Source organism: Heptranchias perlo, chromosome 28, assembly GCF_035084215.1.
Source record: "Heptranchias perlo isolate sHepPer1 chromosome 28, sHepPer1.hap1, whole genome shotgun sequence".
NCBI lineage: Eukaryota > Metazoa > Chordata > Chondrichthyes > Hexanchiformes > Hexanchidae > Heptranchias > Heptranchias perlo.
In genome coordinates, this window is record NC_090352.1 from 40,730,319 (window position 1) to 40,747,837 (window position 17,519).

The window sequence follows — 17,519 nt, forward strand, 5'->3', positions numbered from 1 at the left end:
CTGAGGAACCCCGTCCTCTGGGCACAATGCCCCCGACCCCCTCCTAACCACTTATCTGACTCCCGAGGAACGTTTACTTCGGGTCCATTGCCCCCCGAACCTCTCCTCCCACTCACCAGCTGGCTGCCGCTCCCCGCTGGGTTTGGGTGGGAGACTGATGGGGTTCATGTAGATCAGGCCTGGGGACTAAAATCTCACAGGGCTCACCCTGCGAATGGCCTCTCGGTTTCCCCTCTGCTTGGTTCCCGCAGTGACCTAAAATCGAGGCTCAAGTCCAGAGTTTGATCCTGTCAACTCACATCCACTTTCCAGAAGAGGTCATGGGATAGCGATCAGGATTAAAAATCCGTACTGATTTCCAGAGCTGCTGAGAAAATCCTAGCACCTTAAAATGGCCAAAGGTAATGATATCCAAACATAAAGTGTCAATGACAGACAGACAGACAGACAGACAGAGAGGGACAGACAGACAGACAGACAGACAGAGAGGGACAGACAGACAGAGAGGGACAGACAGAGAGGGACAGACAGAGAGGGACAGACAGAGAGGGACAGACAGAGAGGGACAGACAGACAGACAGAGAGGGACAGACAGACAGACAGAGAGGGACAGACAGACAGACAGAGAGGGACAGACAGACAGAGAGAGAGGGACAGACAGACAGAGAGAGAGGGACAGACAGACAGAGAGAGAGGGACAGACAGACAGAGAGAGAGGGACAGACAGACAGAGAGAGAGGGACAGACAGACAGAGAGAGAGGGACAGACAGACAGAGAGAGAGGGACAGACAGACAGAGAGAGAGGGACAGACAGACAGAGAGAGAGGGACAGACAGACAGAGAGAGAGGGACAGACAGACAGAGAGAGAGGGACAGACAGACAGAGAGAGAGGGACAGACAGACAGAGAGAGAGGGACAGACAGACAGAGAGAGAGGGACAGACAGACAGAGAGAGAGGGACAGACAGACAGAGAGAGAGGGACAGACAGACAGAGAGAGAGGGACAGACAGACAGAGAGAGAGGGACAGACAGACAGAGAGAGAGGGACAGACAGACAGAGAGAGAGGACAGACAGACAGAGAGAGAGGGACAGACAGACAGAGAGAGAGGGACAGACAGACAGAGAGAGAGGGACAGACAGACAGAGAGAGAGGGACAGACAGACAGAGAGAGAGGGACAGACAGACAGAGAGAGAGGGACAGACAGACAGAGAGAGAGGGACAGACAGACAGAGAGAGAGGACAGACAGACAGAGAGAGAGGGACAGACAGACAGAGAGAGAGGGACAGACAGACAGAGAGAGAGGGACAGACAGACAGAGAGAGAGGGACAGACAGACAGAGAGAGAGGGACAGACAGACAGAGAGAGAGGACAGACAGACAGAGAGAGAGGGACAGACAGACAGAGAGAGAGGGACAGACAGACAGAGAGGGACAGACAGACAGAGAGAGGGACAGACAGAGAGAGAGAGGGACAGACAGAGAGAGAGAGGGACAGACAGAGAGAGAGAGGGACAGACAGAGAGAGAGAGAGGGACAGACAGAGAGAGAGAGAGGGACAGACAGAGAGAGAGAGAGGGACAGACAGAGAGAGAGAGGGACAGACAGAGAGAGAGAGGGACAGACAGAGAGAGAGAGGGACAGACAGAGAGAGAGAGGGACAGACAGAGAGAGAGAGGGACAGACAGAGAGAGAGAGGGACAGACAGAGAGAGAGAGGGACAGACAGAGAGAGAGAGGGACAGACAGAGAGAGAGAGGGACAGACAGAGAGAGAGAGGGACAGACAGAGAGAGAGAGGGACAGACAGAGAGAGAGAGGGACAGACAGAGAGAGAGAGGGACAGACAGAGAGAGAGAGGGACAGACAGAGAGAGAGAGGGACAGACAGAGAGAGAGAGGGACAGACAGAGAGAGAGAGGGACAGACAGAGAGAGAGAGGGACAGACAGAGAGAGAGAGGGACAGACAGAGAGAGAGAGGGACAGACAGAGAGAGAGAGGGACAGACAGAGAGAGAGAGGGACAGACAGAGAGAGAGAGGGACAGACAGAGAGAGAGGGACAGACAGAGAGAGAGAGGGACAGACAGAGAGAGAGAGGGACAGACAGAGAGAGAGAGGGACAGACAGAGAGAGAGAGGGACAGACAGAGAGAGAGAGGGACAGACAGAGAGAGAGAGGGACAGACAGAGAGAGAGAGGGACAGACAGAGAGAGAGAGGGACAGACAGAGAGAGAGAGGGACAGACAGAGAGAGAGAGGGACAGACAGAGAGAGAGAGGGACAGACAGAGAGAGAGAGGGACAGACAGAGAGAGAGAGGGACAGACAGAGAGAGAGAGGGACAGACAGAGAGAGAGAGGGACAGACAGAGAGAGAGAGGGACAGAGAGAGAGAGAGGGACAGACAGAGAGAGAGAGGGACAGACAGAGAGAGAGGGACAGACAGAGAGAGAGGGACAGACAGAGAGAGAGAGAGGGACAGACAGACAGAGAGAGAGGGACGCGCGCGCGCACAGACAGACAGACAGAGAGAGGGACGCGCGCGCGCGCACAGACAGACAGAGAGAGGGACGCGCGCGCGCACAGCCAGACAGAGAGAGGGACGCGCGCGCGCACAGCCAGACAGAGAGAGGGACGCGCGCACAGCCAGACAGAGAGAGGGACGCGCGCACAGCCAGACAGAGAGAGGACGCGCGCACAGACAGACAGAGAGAGGGACGCGCGCACAGACAGACAGACAGAGAGAGGGACGCGCGCACAGACAGACAGAGAGAGGACGCGCGCACAGACAGACAGAGAGAGGGACGCGCGCACAGACAGACAGAGGGACGCGTGCACAGACAGACAGAGGACGCGCACAGACAGACAGAGGGACGCACACAGACAGAGAGAGGGACGCACACAGACAGAGAGAGGACGCACACAGACAGAGAGAGGGACGCACACAGACAGAGAGAGGGACGCACACAGACAGAGAGAGGGACGCACACAGACAGAGAGAGGGACGCACACAGACAGAGAGAGGGACGCACACAGACAGAGAGAGGGACGCACACAGACAGAGAGAGGGACGCACACAGACAGAGAGGGACGCACACAGACAGAGAGAGGGACGCACACAGACAGAGAGAGGGACGCACACAGACAGAGAGAGGGACGCACACAGACAGAGAGAGGGACGCACACAGACAGAGAGAGAGACGCGCACACAGACAGAGAGAGAGAGACGCACACAGACAGAGAGAGAGAGAGAGACACACAGACAGAGAGAGAGAGAGACACACACACAGACAGAGAGGGAGACGTACAGCACCATTCAGCTGGCCCATGCCCAATTAGATCATTTAAAAGATCTGGGCTGCTCAGTGTTCCATCTGCTCTGGTGATGTTACTATCAGATCCTGAGCTCTAAAACTGCAAATGGTCCAGCTCGGCCCAATCACAGCTGTAATGCACTATTTCACTCACTTTACAGGACTTTGGTAAATTGTTTGCAAACCTTCTTGTCGGATACACTCTGCCACTAAATGTAGCTAATCACCCAAGACCTGTCTTAAAAAATCTCTCGACAGTCACACAGCTGGTAAATAAACATGTCCATTACAGGTCTCTGGAGATACCTCAGCAAACATCGGACTCACTGTGAACACAGTTCTACAGATGTCAGCCTTGGAATCACTCGTTTCTGAGTCAGAAGGGCTGAGGGAGTACTGCATTGTCGGAGGTGCCTTCTTTCAGATAAGACATTAAGTCGAGGCCTCATCTGCCCTCTCAGCTGGACGTAGGAGATTCCATGGCGCTATTTGAAGAGGAGCAGGGGAGTTCTCCCCGCTGTCCTGGGCCAATATTTATCCTTCAAAAACAGATTATCTGGTCATCCATCTCATTGCTGTTTGTGGGATCTTGCTGTGCACACATTAGCTGCCGCGTCTCCTACATTACAACAGTGGCTACACTTCAAAAGTACTTTGTTGGGTGTGAAGCACTTTGTTACGTCCTTAGGTCATAAAAGGCGCAATATAAATCTAAGGTCTTTTTTGCTAAACTCTGGGAACCAATTGCAACGATACCTTGATCAATTACTGGTAGATTCGGACTCCTTGTCCTGGCCAAGATAGCTAAATTCATCTTGGCTTCATCATATGTCAATTATGGATTTGGAGACAATAAAACCTGGACAGTGATCCTCTATGAAAGTTAGGCACTGAAGAAGCTTGGCCTACTTGCTGACAGTTAATGCAGAGAGTACTCTCGATATTGTCTCCCAGTCAACACCTACAAAACACATCAATTCATCTCATTGCTGTTTTTCGCTGCTATATTTGCCGACAAAACAGTGACTCCACTCTAAAGCAACTGATTGGCTGTGAAGCACTTTGGGACATCCTGAGGACATGAAAACCACGACTTAAGTGCAAATTCCTTCTTAAAACTTCCAACTCTCAGATGAGTTATTAAATGAAGCAAATGCTTCCTACTTGGACCACAATCATCAGCACCAGTTGGAATAAACTCATAATCAGGGTCAAATGTAGAATTGTTGGGAATTTTTTTAAAAAAGAGTACAAGAAAAAATGTCAAAGGCAAGGAAGAGTGATCTTGATCTCACCCCTCACGGTATTCCAGATCACCCAGCTGCAGCTTTAACTCACTGAACATCTCCCACTATCTTGCTTGGTAGATAGTTTCAAACATTTATTGCTCCTTGAGTAAATAATTCTTTTTAAAGATCTGATTTAAGTTTAGCCTTTACTGATTTAAATATATCTTCTCTTATTATACTGGCCTGTCTGACAAAGTAATATTCTGGCTTCACCGTATCTCTGCCATTTAATATACTATGAACCTCAGTGAGGTTTTTGAGTAATCTGCTCTCCAGACTATATTTTGAGCTTCTCTAATCTTTCCTCAAAGCTCATGCCGTTTACACTTGGGATCATTCTTCTTGTTCTTCTCTGCATCCCCTTCAATGCACGGGCACATGTCCCTTTTGAAGTGAGGTCAGCTCGGTGCTTGGCCAGGACAAGGAGTCCGAATCTACCAGTAATTGATCAAGGTATCGTTGCAATTGGTTCCCAGAGTTTAGCAAAAAAGACCTTAGATTTATATTGCGCCTTTTATGACCTAAGGACGTAACAAAGTGCTTCACACCCAACAAAGTACTTTTGAAGTGTAGCCACTGTTGTAATGTAGGAGACGCGGCAGCTAATGTGTGCACAGCAAGATCCCACAAACAGCAATGAGATGGATGACCAGATAATCTGTTTTTGAAGGATAAATATTGGCCCAGGACAGCGGGGAGAACTCCCCTGCTCCTCTTCAAATAGCGCCATGGAATCTCCTACGTCCAGCTGAGAGGGCAGATGAGGCCTCGACTTAATGTCTTATCTGAAAGAAGGCACCTCCGACAATGCAGTACTCCCTCAGCCCTTCTGACTCAGAAACGAGTGATTCCAAGGCTGACATCTGTAGAACTGTGTTCACAGTGAGTCCGATGTTTGCTGAGGTATCTCCAGAGACCTGTAATGGACATGTTTATTTACCAGCTGTGTGACTGTCGAGAGATTTTTTAAGACAGGTCTTGGGTGATTAGCTACATTTAGTGGCAGAGTGTATCCGACAAGAAGGTTTGCAAACAATTTACCAAAGTCCTGTAAAGTGAGTGCTTTGCAAACCCGCAGCAGAACCTCGGTTATTTGACCGTCACTGCCTGGACCATATCCCAATATTCTATTGCTTTAATTGCTTCTCCTCGTTGTCCTCACATCGAATGTGACAAATTTACAGTCACACTATGTTTCACCCAGGCCCGTTTGAAAGTCTCCCTGTGCTAATTCTATTACCGTCACCGTCTGTATTGCTCATTCTTGCTTCCATTACCAGATACCGAACAGATCTAAACCCTCTGCAAAACCCATCCCACGGCACACTCTAGCAGCTTTTTGTATTGCCAAGAAAAAATGCGTATTTATATATCACCTTTCACATTCTCAGGACAGTATAGTCACAGCCAAATTGCTCATAGCAAGGTCCCACAAACAGCAAAGATAAATGACCAGTTTATCTGTTTTTGATGATGTTGGTTGAAGGATTATGTTCTCGGGTCCTAGAGTCTGATGCAAAGTCCACACAAGCTGCTGACCCTGAGATGCAATCACTTGTATTGAGCCAAATTGACACTTGAGATTCAGCCAAGAGTCTTGATTTCTGTAAGTTTTTCCAGTGCTTGTACTTTAGGAGTGTTATAAATGTAGAAAATTAATGTCAAATTTCAGCATGAAGTGTGTGTGTGTGGGGGGGGGGGTGCAGCAAGGGGGGGGGACCAGGGGGGGGGGGGGTGCAGCATGGGGGGGACGGGGGGGGGACCGGGGGGGGGGGGGGGGGTGCAGCGAGGGGGGGGACCGGGGGGGGGGGGGGGACCGGGGGGGGGGGGGTGCAGCATGGGGGGGACGGGGGGGGACCGGGGGGGGGGTGCAGCAAGGGGGGGGGGGACCGGGGGGGGGGGGGGTGCAGCGAGGGGCCGGGGGGGGGGGGGGGGGTGCAGCGAGGGGCCGGGGGGGGGGGGGGGGGTGCAGCGAGGGGGGGGGGACCGGGGGGGGGGGGGGGTGCAGCGAGGGGGGGGACCGGGGGGGGGGGGTGCAGCGAGGGGGGGACCGGGGGGGGGTGCAGCGAGGGGGGGCCGGGCCCGGCGGAGATCCTATATTTTCCCCCGATGCAGAATCTAGCGGCTCTCCCCGAGGGCCCATTCTGGGCATTGACCTTTTACCAGTTTGACCCCGTGACCCGCTCCCAGTTTTGTGCCGCTCCCTGTCCCGCCAATCCTCCAGGCCCGGAGCCCCCGCCCGCCCCGGACTCGGGCCCCGCCGCCTGCCCGCCCCCCGGACTCGGCCTCCCGGCCCCGCCTCTCACTCACTCACCGCTCGGCCCCGGGATCCTCTCCACGCGCTGCATTCTGGGTTCTGTAGCTCCCACCAGAAATAGAACTCCCGTCAGCCCCGCCCCCTCTCCCCGGCCCCGCCCCCGGGTGACGCCAACCTCCCGCCCAGGCCCCGCCCCCTCTCCCCGGCCCCGCCCCCGGGTGACGCCAACCTCCTGCCCCAGGCCCCGCCCCCTCTCCCCGGCCCCGCCCCCGGGTGACGCCAACCTCCTGCCCCAGGCCCCGCCCCCGCCCCCGGGTGACGCAAACCTCCCGCCCCTGGCCACGCCCCCCTCGCTCACTGGCCCCGCCCCTGGCCCCTCCCTGGATTTCACTATTTTAAGCAATTGTAAACAATTTTACACCAAGTTATAGTGCAGCAATTTTATTTTAAATTCACAAGTTTTCGGAGGCTTCCTCCTTCCTCAGGTGGCCGTTTGTTGGAAATGATTTCCACGTTCACCTGAGGAAGGAGGTAGCCTCCGAAAACTTGTGAATTTAAAATAAAATTGCTGCACTATAACTTGGTGTAAAATTGTTTACAATTGTCAACCCCAGTCCATCACCGGCATCGCCACATCACATTTTAAGCAAGGGTCAGTCCCCCATCACCCCGATGCCGGTGATGGACTGCGGTGGACAAATGTGACTCACCTGACGAAGGAGGAAGCCTCCGAAGGCTTGTGATTTCAAATAAAGCTGTTGGACTATAACCTGGTGTAAGATTCCTGACATTTGCCCATCGACCCTGTTCATAAGAACATACGAAATAGGAGCTGGAGTCGGCCATTTGGCACCTCGAGCCTGCTCCCCCAATCAGATCATGGCTGATCTTCGACCTCAACTCCACTTTCTCGCCCGATCCCCATATCCCTCAATTCCCCTAGAGTCCAAAAATCTATCGATCTCAGCCTTGAATATACTCAACGACTGAGCATCCACAGCCCTCTGGGGTATAGAATTCCAAAGATTCACAATCCTGAGTGAAGAAATTCCTCATCATCTCAGTCTTAGCAGTGTAATTAAAATAATGAAGCCAATGAAAAGGAAATGCAGAAAAAAATTTCCTCCAAAGGGTTTTTTTTGTGATCGATTGTGGTATTTAAAAGGGAGATACTTTCTTGGAAAGTAAGGTTATTATGGGCTATGGAGAAAGGACAGAGTGTTGAAATTAGGAGGATAATGAGTTGCCATGATTAACGAAATGATGGAACGGGCTCCTGAGACTATGCCCACTAGTTCTAGACTCTAGGCAGGGGAAACAACCTCTCAGCATCTACCCTGTCAAGCCCCCTCATAATCTTGTATGTTTCAATGAGATCACCTCTCGTTCTTCTAAACTCTATACAGGCCCATTCTACTCAACCTCGACTCCTAGAATAACCCTCTCATCCCAGGAATCAATTTAGTGAACCTTCGTTGCACCGCCTCTAAAGCAAGTATATCCTTCCTTAGATAAGGAGACCAAAACTGTACACAGTACTCCAGGTGAGGTCTCATCAAAGCCCTGTACAATTGTAGTAAAACTTCCTTACTCTTATACTCCAACCCCCTTGCAATAAAGGCAGACATGCTATTTGCTTTCCTAATTGCTTGCTGTACCTGCATGCTAACTTTGTGTATTTTTTTTGTACGAGGACACCCAAGTCTCTCTGAACACCAACATTTAATAGTTTCTCACCATTTAAAAAATATTCTGTTTTTCTATTCTTCCTAACAAAGTGAATAACCTCATTTTCCCCACATTATACTCCATCTGCCACCTTCTTGCCTGCTCACTTAACCTGTCTATATCCCTATGCAGACTCGATGTGTCCTCTCTGTGACTGGGTACTGTGTATTCCTGCGCGCGCTCTCTGACTGGGTGCTGTGTGCGCTCCTGCGCGCTCTCTCTGTGACTGGGTGCTGTGTGCGCTCCTGCGCGCTCGCTCTCTGACTGGGTGCTGTGTGCGCTCTCTCTCTGACTGGGTGCCGTGTGCGCTCTCTCTCTGACTGTGTGCTGTGTGTGTTCCTGCACTCTCTCTCTGTGACTGGGTACTGTGTGCGCTCCTGCGCGCTCTCTCTCTCTGACTGGGTGCTGTGTGCGCTCTCTCTCTGACTGGGTGCCGTGTGTGCTCTCTCTCTGACTGGGTGCCGTGTGCGCTCCTGTGCGCTCTCTCTCTGACTGGGTGCTCGCTCTCTGACTGTGTGCTGTGTGTGTTCCTGCGCTCGCTCTCTCTCTCTGAATGTGTGCGTTCCTGTGTGCTCTCTCTCTCTCTGACTGTGTGCTGTGTGTGTTCCTGTGTGCTCTCTCTCTCTCTCTGACTGGGTACTGTGTGTGTGTTCCTGTGTGCTCTCCCTCTCTCTCTGTGACTGTGTGTGTTCCTGTGCGCTCTCTCTCTCTGACTGTGTGCTGTGTGTGTTCCAGTGTGCTCTCTCTCTCTCTCTGACTGTGTGCTGTGTGTGTTCCTGTGTGCTCTCTCTCTCTCTGACTGTGTGCTGTGTGTGTTCCTGTGTGCTCTCTCTCTGACTGTGTGCTGTGTGTGTTCCTGTGTGCTCTCTCTCTCTGACTGTGTGCTGTGTGTGTTCCTGTGTGCTCTCTCTCTCTCTCTGACTGTGTGCTGTGTGTGTTCCTGTGTGCTCTCTCTCTCTCTGACTGTGTGCTGTGTGTGTTCCTGTGTGCTCTCTCTCTCTCTCTCTGACTGTGTGCTGTGTGTGTTCCTGTGTGCTCTCTCTCTCTGACTGTGTGCTCGCTCTCTCTCTGACTGTGTGCTGTGTGTGTTCCTGCACTCTCTCTCTGTGACTGGGTACTGTGTGCGCTCCTGCGCGCGCTCTCTCTCTGACTGGGTGCTGTGTGCGCTCTCTCTCTGACTGGGTGCCGTGTGCGCTCCTGTGCGCTCTCTCTCTGACTGGGTGCTCGCTCTCTGACTGTGTGCTGTGTGTGTTCCTGCGCTCGCTCTCTCTCTCTGAATGTGTGCGTTCCTGTGTGCTCTCTCTCTCTCTGACTGTGTGCTGTGTGTGTTCCTGTGTGCTCTCTCTCTCTCTCTGACTGGGTACTGTGTGTGTGTTCCTGTGTGCTCTCTCTCTCTCTCTCTGTGACTGTGTGTGTTCCTGTGCGCTCTCTCTCTCTGACTGTGTGCTGTGTGTGTTCCAGTGTGCTCTCTCTCTCTCTCTGACTGTGTGCTGTGTGTGTTCCTGTGTGCTCTCTCTCTCTCTGACTGTGTGCTGTGTGTGTTCCTGTGTGCTCTCTCTCTCTGACTGTGTGCTGTGTGTGTTCCTGTGTGCTCTCTCTCTCTCTCTGACTGTGTGCTGTGTGTGTTCCTGTGTGCTCTCTCTCTCTCTGACTGTGTGCTGTGTGTGTTCCTGTGTGCACTCCCTCTCTGACTGTGTGCTCGCTCTCTCTCTGACTGTGTGCTGTGTGTGTTCCTGCACTCTCTCTCTGTGACTGGGTACTGTGTGCGCTCCTGCGCGCGCTCTCTCTCTGACTGGGTGCTGTGTGCGCTCTCTCTCTGACTGGGTGCCGTGTGCGCTCCTGTGCGCTCTCTCTCTGACTGGGTGCTCGCTCTCTGACTGTGTGCTGTGTGTGTTCCTGCGCTCGCTCTCTCTCTCTGAATGTGTGCGTTCCTGTGTGCTCTCTCTCTCTCTGACTGTGTGCTGTGTGTGTTCCTGTGTGCTCTCTCTCTCTCTCTGACTGGGTACTGTGTGTGTGTTCCTGTGTGCTCTCTCTCTCTCTCTCTGTGACTGTGTGTGTTCCTGTGCGCTCTCTCTCTCTGACTGTGTGCTGTGTGTGTTCCAGTGTGCTCTCTCTCTCTCTCTGACTGTGTGCTGTGTGTGTTCCTGTGTGCTCTCTCTCTCTCTGACTGTGTGCTGTGTGTGTTCCTGTGTGCTCTCTCTCTCTGACTGTGTGCTGTGTGTGTTCCTGTGTGCTCTCTCTCTCTCTCTGACTGTGTGCTGTGTGTGTTCCTGTGTGCTCTCTCTCTCTCTGACTGTGTGCTGTGTGTGTTCCTGTGTGCTCTCTCTCTCTCTCTCTGACTGTGTGCTGTGTGTGTTCCTGTGTGCTCTCTCTCTCTGACTGTGTGCTGTGTGTGTTCCTGTGTGCATGTGATTGGATGATGGGTAAGTTCCTGTGCTTCTCTCTGGTTTGCAGGTGGATGTAATAAATTGACAAAATACAGGAACCACAATTTGAAATGAACAAAGTAAAATAAATCCATTTAAAAGACTGAAATCAGATGCCATCTTTATTTTAGATCAATAAACATTTACATGTGGTCTAGTTCTGGAATGGCGAGCTATTTTAAAAGGTAGAAATTAGCCTGGAGTGACTAACGGGCTGGGAGGGAGACTGCAGTTACAACAGGCACAGTGCAACATTAAAATAAGAATTCTACCCAAGTCAGGTGTCGTGCTTAACTCTGAGTGCTGTCAGCAGGCCTGAACAAAGGAAATTAATGTGACAATGTGATTCCAGTCCAACAAACCATTTGTGGAGCTGCCTCAACTTTTATTGTGTAACATTCAGCATTAAAAGAATTTACAGAATATCTTCTGGGAATCAGGAGAGAAAGAAATGTACATTTCCAAAGCTGCAAAACACACCCAGCACTCAAAGGGTTAAAACTGAAGGTAGCAAGTTTACTTCACTGGGACCAGTGATGTGCAGGCAGGCAGCCAAGTAGAGCAGGGATCTCAGTAATGTTTGGAACTGGTTACGGGAAGGTTTGGATCCTTCACTATGCCTTTCTTCAGATTTTACTGGACCATCTATGATGACGCTCCAATGGAGTTCTGCAGCTTTGTGGAACTCATTCCCAAAGTGCGGGAATCCGACAATCTTGTGTAAAAGAAAGAACCACAATCTTCTGAGATTACAGCAGAAGCAGGCAGCAACTCACTAATGTGAACCTGCGCTAGGGTCGTAACCATTGGCAAAACCCACGGTCCAGAGACGACTCCAGGCCACCCCGGTCCAGAGACGACTCCAGGCCCCCACGGTCCAGAGACGACTCCAGGCCACCCCGGTCCAGAGACGACTCCAGGCCCCCACGGTCCAGAGACGACTCCAGGCCCCCACGGTCCAGAGACGACTCCAGGCCCCCACGGTCCAGAGACGACTCCAGGCCACCCCGGTCCAGAGACGACTCCAGGCCACCCCGGTCCAGAGACGACTCCAGGCCCCCACGGTCCAGAGACGACTCCAGGCCACCCCGGTCCAGAGACGACTCCAGGCCACCCCGGTCCAGAGACGACTCCAGGCCACCCCGGTCCAGAGACGACTCCAGGCCCCCACGGTCCAGAGACGACTCCAGGCCCCCACGGTCCAGAGACGACTCCAGGCCATCTGTGTCACTGTATGTGACAGAAGCTCACCAGTGACTGAGAACTTTGTCATTTTCCACTTATGTTGAATATCCACCTTTATTCCAACCATTAAAACTCCTCAGGTATTGGACAGGCCTTCACCTCCCTCCCTCAAGAAAAACAAACAGGAAACTTCTGGAAGCATTAAGACCTGCTTACAATTCTCAGACTTTAGAACAGTGTTTTGTTTTTTGGGGGGGGGGGGGGGGGGGGGGAGTGGGTGGTGAGATTGAAATAATTGAGGGAAAAACCATTAGTTGGAGGTGAAAGATGTTCCTTTTGGGCGAGTATCTCACACAGTAACGGGGTTCAGGCCCCTACCCACGTACAGTAACGGGGTTCAGGCCCCTACCCACGCACAGTAACAGAGTCAGGCCCCTACCCACGCACAGTAACAGAGTCAGGCCCCTACCCACGCACAGTAACAGAGTCAGGCCCCTACCCACGTACAGTAACGGGGTTCAGGCCCCTACCCATGTACAGAAACGGGGTTCAGGCCCCTACCCATGTACAGTAACGGGGTTCAGGCCCCTTCCCCCGCACAGTAACGGGGTTCAGGCCCCTTCCCCCGCACAGTCACGGGGTTCAGGCCCCTTCCCCCGCACAGTCACGGGGTTCAGGCCCCTTCCCACGCACAATCACGGGGTTCAGGCCCCTTCCCACGCACAGTCACGGGGTTCAGGCCCCTTCCCACGCACAGTCACGGGGTTCAGGCCCCTTCCCACGTACAGTAACGGGGTTCAGGCCCCTTCCCACGCACAGTAACGGGGTTCAGGCCCCTTCCCATGTACAGTAACGGGGTTCAGGCCCCTTCCCCCGCACAGTAACGGGGTTCAGGCCCCTTCCCACGCACAGTAACGGGGTTCAGGCCCCTTCCCACGCACAGTAACGGGGTTCAGGCCCCTTCCCACGTACAGTAACGGGGTTCAGGCCCCTTCCCACGCACAGTGACGGGGTTCAGGCTCCTTCCCCCGCACAGTAACGGGGTTCAGGCCCCTTCCCATGTACAGTAACGGGGTTCAGGCCCCTTCCCACGCACAGTAACTGGGTTCAGGCCCCTTCCCCCGCACAGTGACGGGGTTCAGGCCCCTTCCCATGTACAGTAATGGGGTTCAGGCCCCTTCCCATGCACAGTAACGGGGTTCAGGCCCCTTCCCATGCACAGTAACGGGGTTCAGGCCCCTTCCCATGCACAGTAACGGGGTTCAGGCCCCTTCCCATGTACAGTAACGGGGTTCAGGCCCCTTCCCACGTACAGTAACGGGGTTCAGGCCCCTTCCCACGTACAGTAACGGGGTTCAGGCCCCTTCCCACGTACAGTAACGGGGTTCAGGCCCCTTCCCACGTACAGTAACGGGGTTCAGGCCCCTTCCCACGCACAGTAACGGGGTTCAGGCCCCTTCCCATGCACAGTAACGGGGTTCAGGCCCCTTCCCATGCACAGTAACGGGGTTCAGGCCCCTTCCCATGTACAGTAACGGGGTTCAGGCCCCTTCCCACGCACAGTAACGGGGTTCAGGCCCCTTCCCACGCACAGTAACGGGGTTCAGGCCCCTTCCCACGCACAGTAACGGGGTTCAGGCCCCTTCCCCCACACAGAAACCAGGTTAGACACTCCCTCCAATTCTTTTGTTTTATAATGAATCATAATACATCCATGCATTAATATCTTAGCAGTAATGCTAAATAATTAAAGTCAAAATGCAACTTAATTTACAATGATAAGGAGCACCAGTCCCTTGGGAACGTCTCACTGGTGGGAAATCCTGTGCCTGCGGCGGTCAAATCCCGCAGTTCAGGATCTTTTAAAATGTAAGATTGGTAGCATGATACAATGGGAAAAAACACTGCAAAAGTACTCTATATTACATAAGAATGATTTAAAGACAGTTTTTTTTGTTTTTTTTAAAACAAACAAAATGGAGGAGAGAATGTCTTTCATTGTGAATACTACAGGAGCCTCTGATCAGCATCTCTTCTCCAATCGCCATCCGCTCACCCGAGGACTCGACACGTCTTCGCATTTGCCGGTGTGAACAAACCCTCATTTACTTCATCATGCGGTGGCCTGGGCTCTCGAGGAGAGTCTCTTGTCTGTGCTTTGCAGGCCTGAAACAACTACTAAAATTCCAACCAGGGCACTGCAGCTCAGTCATCACTGTCCGATAGTGTCTCGTACTGGGAGGAGAGTAAGGGAGCTGGCTCACGGTCCCAAGTCCTGGTTGGTGGATGCGAGCTGGCTTGGCCCATGGTTGGTGGTGCACAGGTGATGGGTGATGACTGTACGTTCATCACACGCATGGTTAGTGGGTTATACGGGAACACAGTCGAACCTGTGCGACAAGATGAGGCCATTAATGCCATGTTATTTACCATCTAAGCTATTTTTTAGGATGTACTGTTCATAAACCGACAATAGAATGTGACTGTGCCACACAACTACTTGCTGTAATAAATCTTCAATATACTAGATGTCCCAAAGTGTCTCTCAGAGAATAACAAGAGGAATGGACACTGAACCAAGATTCCAAAATTCTACAGATTCTGGAACAGTTCCTGCAGATTGGGGCGTGGTAAATGTAACCCCACTATTTTAAAAAGGAGGGAGAGAAAAAACAGGGAACTACAGACCAGTTAGCCTAACATCAGTAGTAGGGAAAATGCTAGAGTCTATTATAAAGGATGTGATAACAGGGCACTTAGATAATATCAACGGGATTAGACAAAGTCATCATGGATTTATTAAAGGGAAATCATGTTTGACAAACCTACTGGAGTTTTTTTTGAGGATGTAACTGGTAGAATAGATAAGGGAGAACCAGTGGATGTGCTTTATTTGGATTTTCAGAAGGCTTTCAATAAAGTCCCACATAAGAGGTCAGTCTGCAAAATTAAAGCACTTGGGATTGGTGGTAATATACTGGCATGGACTGAAAATTGGTTAACAGACAGGAGAGTAGGAATAAATGGTTCTTTTTTGGGGTGGCAGGCAGTGACTAGTGGGGTACCACAGGGATCAGTGCTTGGGCCCCAGCTATTCACAATATATATCAATGATTTGGATGAGGGAACCAAATGTAATATTTCCAAGTTTGCTGATGACACAAAACTCGGTGGGATCGTGAGTTGTGAGGAGGATGCAAAGAGGCTTCAAGGCGATTTAGACAAGTTGAGTGAGTGGGCAAATACATGGCAGATGCAGTATAATGTGGATAAATGTGAAGTTATCCACATCGGAAGGAAAAACAGAAAGGCAGAGTATTATTTAAATGGTGATAGATTGGGAAATGTTGATGTACAAAGGGACCTGGGTGTCCTTGTACACCAATCACTGAAAGCAAACATGCAGGTGCAGCAAGCAGTTAGGAAGGCGAATGGTATGTTGGCCTTCATTGCAAGAAGATTTGAGTACAGGAACAAGGATGTCTTACTGCAGTTATACAGGGCCTTGGCGAGACCACACCTGGAGTATTGTGTGCAGTTTTGGTCTCCTTACCTAAGAAAGGATATACTTGCCATAGAGGGAGTGCAGCGAAGGTTCACCAGACTGATTCCTGGGATGGCAGGACCGTCATATGAGGAGAGATTGGGTCGACACAGCATGTATTCACTAGAGTTTAGAAGAATGAGAGGGGATCTCATTGAAATGTATAAAATTCTGACAGGGCTCGACAGACTGGATGCAGGGAGGAAGTTTCCCCTGGCTGGGGGTCCAGAACGAGGGGTCACAGTATGAGGATATGGGGTAGGACATTTAGGACTGAGATGAGGAGAAATTTCTTCACTCAGAGGGTAGTGAACCTGTGGAATTCTCTGCCACAGAAGGCTGTGGAGGCCAAGTCACTGAATATATTTAAGAAGGAGCTAGATAGATTTCTAGACACAAAAGGCATCAAGGGGTATGGGGAGAGAGCGGGAATATGGTATTGAGGTAGAGGATCAGCCACGATCATATTGAATGGTGGAGCAGGCTCGAAGGGCCGAATGGCCTACTCCCGCTCCTATTTTCTATGTTTCTATGACAGGACTAGGGTACGAAGCTCATCTCAGGCTGAGGTCACATGTAGTTTTGTTCAGCCTGAGGGAAGGGGATGGAATCAGTGGCAAACAAGTAGAGTTTATGGGGCACTGGAAACAATAGTTTCAGTCTCCCAACGTCCAGCTGAAGGAAGCTGGACTCCAAGACTAGAATCATAGAAAGGTTACAGCACGGAAGGAGATCATTCGGCCCATCGAGTCCGCGCCAGCACTACGAAAGAGCAATCCAGCTAGTCCCACTCCCTCGCATATCCCTGTGACCCTGCAAATTTTTTCCTTTCAATTTTATCCAGTTCCCTTTTGAAGGCCATGACTGAATCTGCCACGTGTCCGCCCATGCCACCAACCTGTCTATATCCTCTTGAAGTCGATCACTAACATAAGAAATAGGAGCAGCAGTAGGCCATCTGACTCCTCGAGCCTGCTCTGCCATTCAACAAGATCATGGCTGATCTTCCACCTCAACGCCATTTCCCTGCACTATCCCCATATCCCTTGATGCCTTTAATATCTAGAAATCTATCAATCTCTGTTTTGAATGGACTCAATGACTGAGCCTCCACAGCCCTTTGGGGGTAAAGAATTCCAAAGATTCACCACGGTCAGTGAAGAAATTTCTCCTCATCTCAGTCCTAAATGGCCCACCCCTTATTCTGAGACTGTGACCCCTGGTTCTCGACGCCCCAGCCAGGGGAAACATCCTCCCTGCATCTAACCTGTCGAGCCCTGTATGAATTTTGTATGTTTCAACCAGATCACCTCTCATTCTTCTAAACTCTAGAGAATACAGGCCGAGTCTACTCAATCTCTCCTCATACGACAATCCCGCCATCCCAGGAATCAGTCTGGTGAACCTTTGTTGCACTCCCTCTATGGCAAGTATATCCTTTCTTAGGTAAGGAGACCAAAATTGTACACAATACTCCAGGGATCGTCTCACCAACGCCCTATATAATTGCAGTAAGACATCTTTATTCCTGAAATCAAATCCTCATGTAAGAAAGGCCAACATACCATTTGCCTTCCTAATCCAATCCGGCCAATTACCGCCCCATCAGTCTACTCTCAATCATCAGCAAAGTGATGGAAGGTGTCGTCGACAGTGCTATCAAGCGGCACTTACTCACCAATGACATGCTCACCGATGCTCAGTTTGGGTTCCGCCAGGACCACTCGGCTCCAGACCTCATTACAGCCTTGGTCCAAAAATGGACAAAAGAGCTGA

At 51.5% G+C, this 17,519-nt stretch overlaps 2 protein-coding genes across 4 annotated transcripts in view; both read right to left on the minus strand.

The window, feature by feature from the left end:
* zswim7 (zinc finger, SWIM-type containing 7) overlaps positions 1-6,997 on the minus strand; it is a 68,376-nt gene extending 61,379 nt beyond the window's left edge. Inside the window, exon 1 of the mRNA XM_068008587.1 lies at positions 6,918-6,997. The gene's annotated coding sequence lies outside the window, so the exon portion shown is untranslated. The remainder of the gene's footprint in view (positions 1-6,917) is intronic.
* A 4,126-nt stretch (positions 6,998-11,123) lies between these two features.
* Positions 11,124-17,519, minus strand: part of ncor1 (nuclear receptor corepressor 1) — a 334,377-nt gene continuing 327,981 nt past the window's right edge. For all 3 annotated transcript variants that reach the window (XM_068008588.1, XM_067967875.1, XM_067967876.1), the window contains one exon: positions 11,124-14,589. In XM_068008588.1, the coding sequence (XP_067864689.1) occupies positions 14,405-14,589 (185 nt within the window). In that variant the 3' untranslated portion in view covers positions 11,124-14,404. The remainder of the gene's footprint in view (positions 14,590-17,519) is intronic.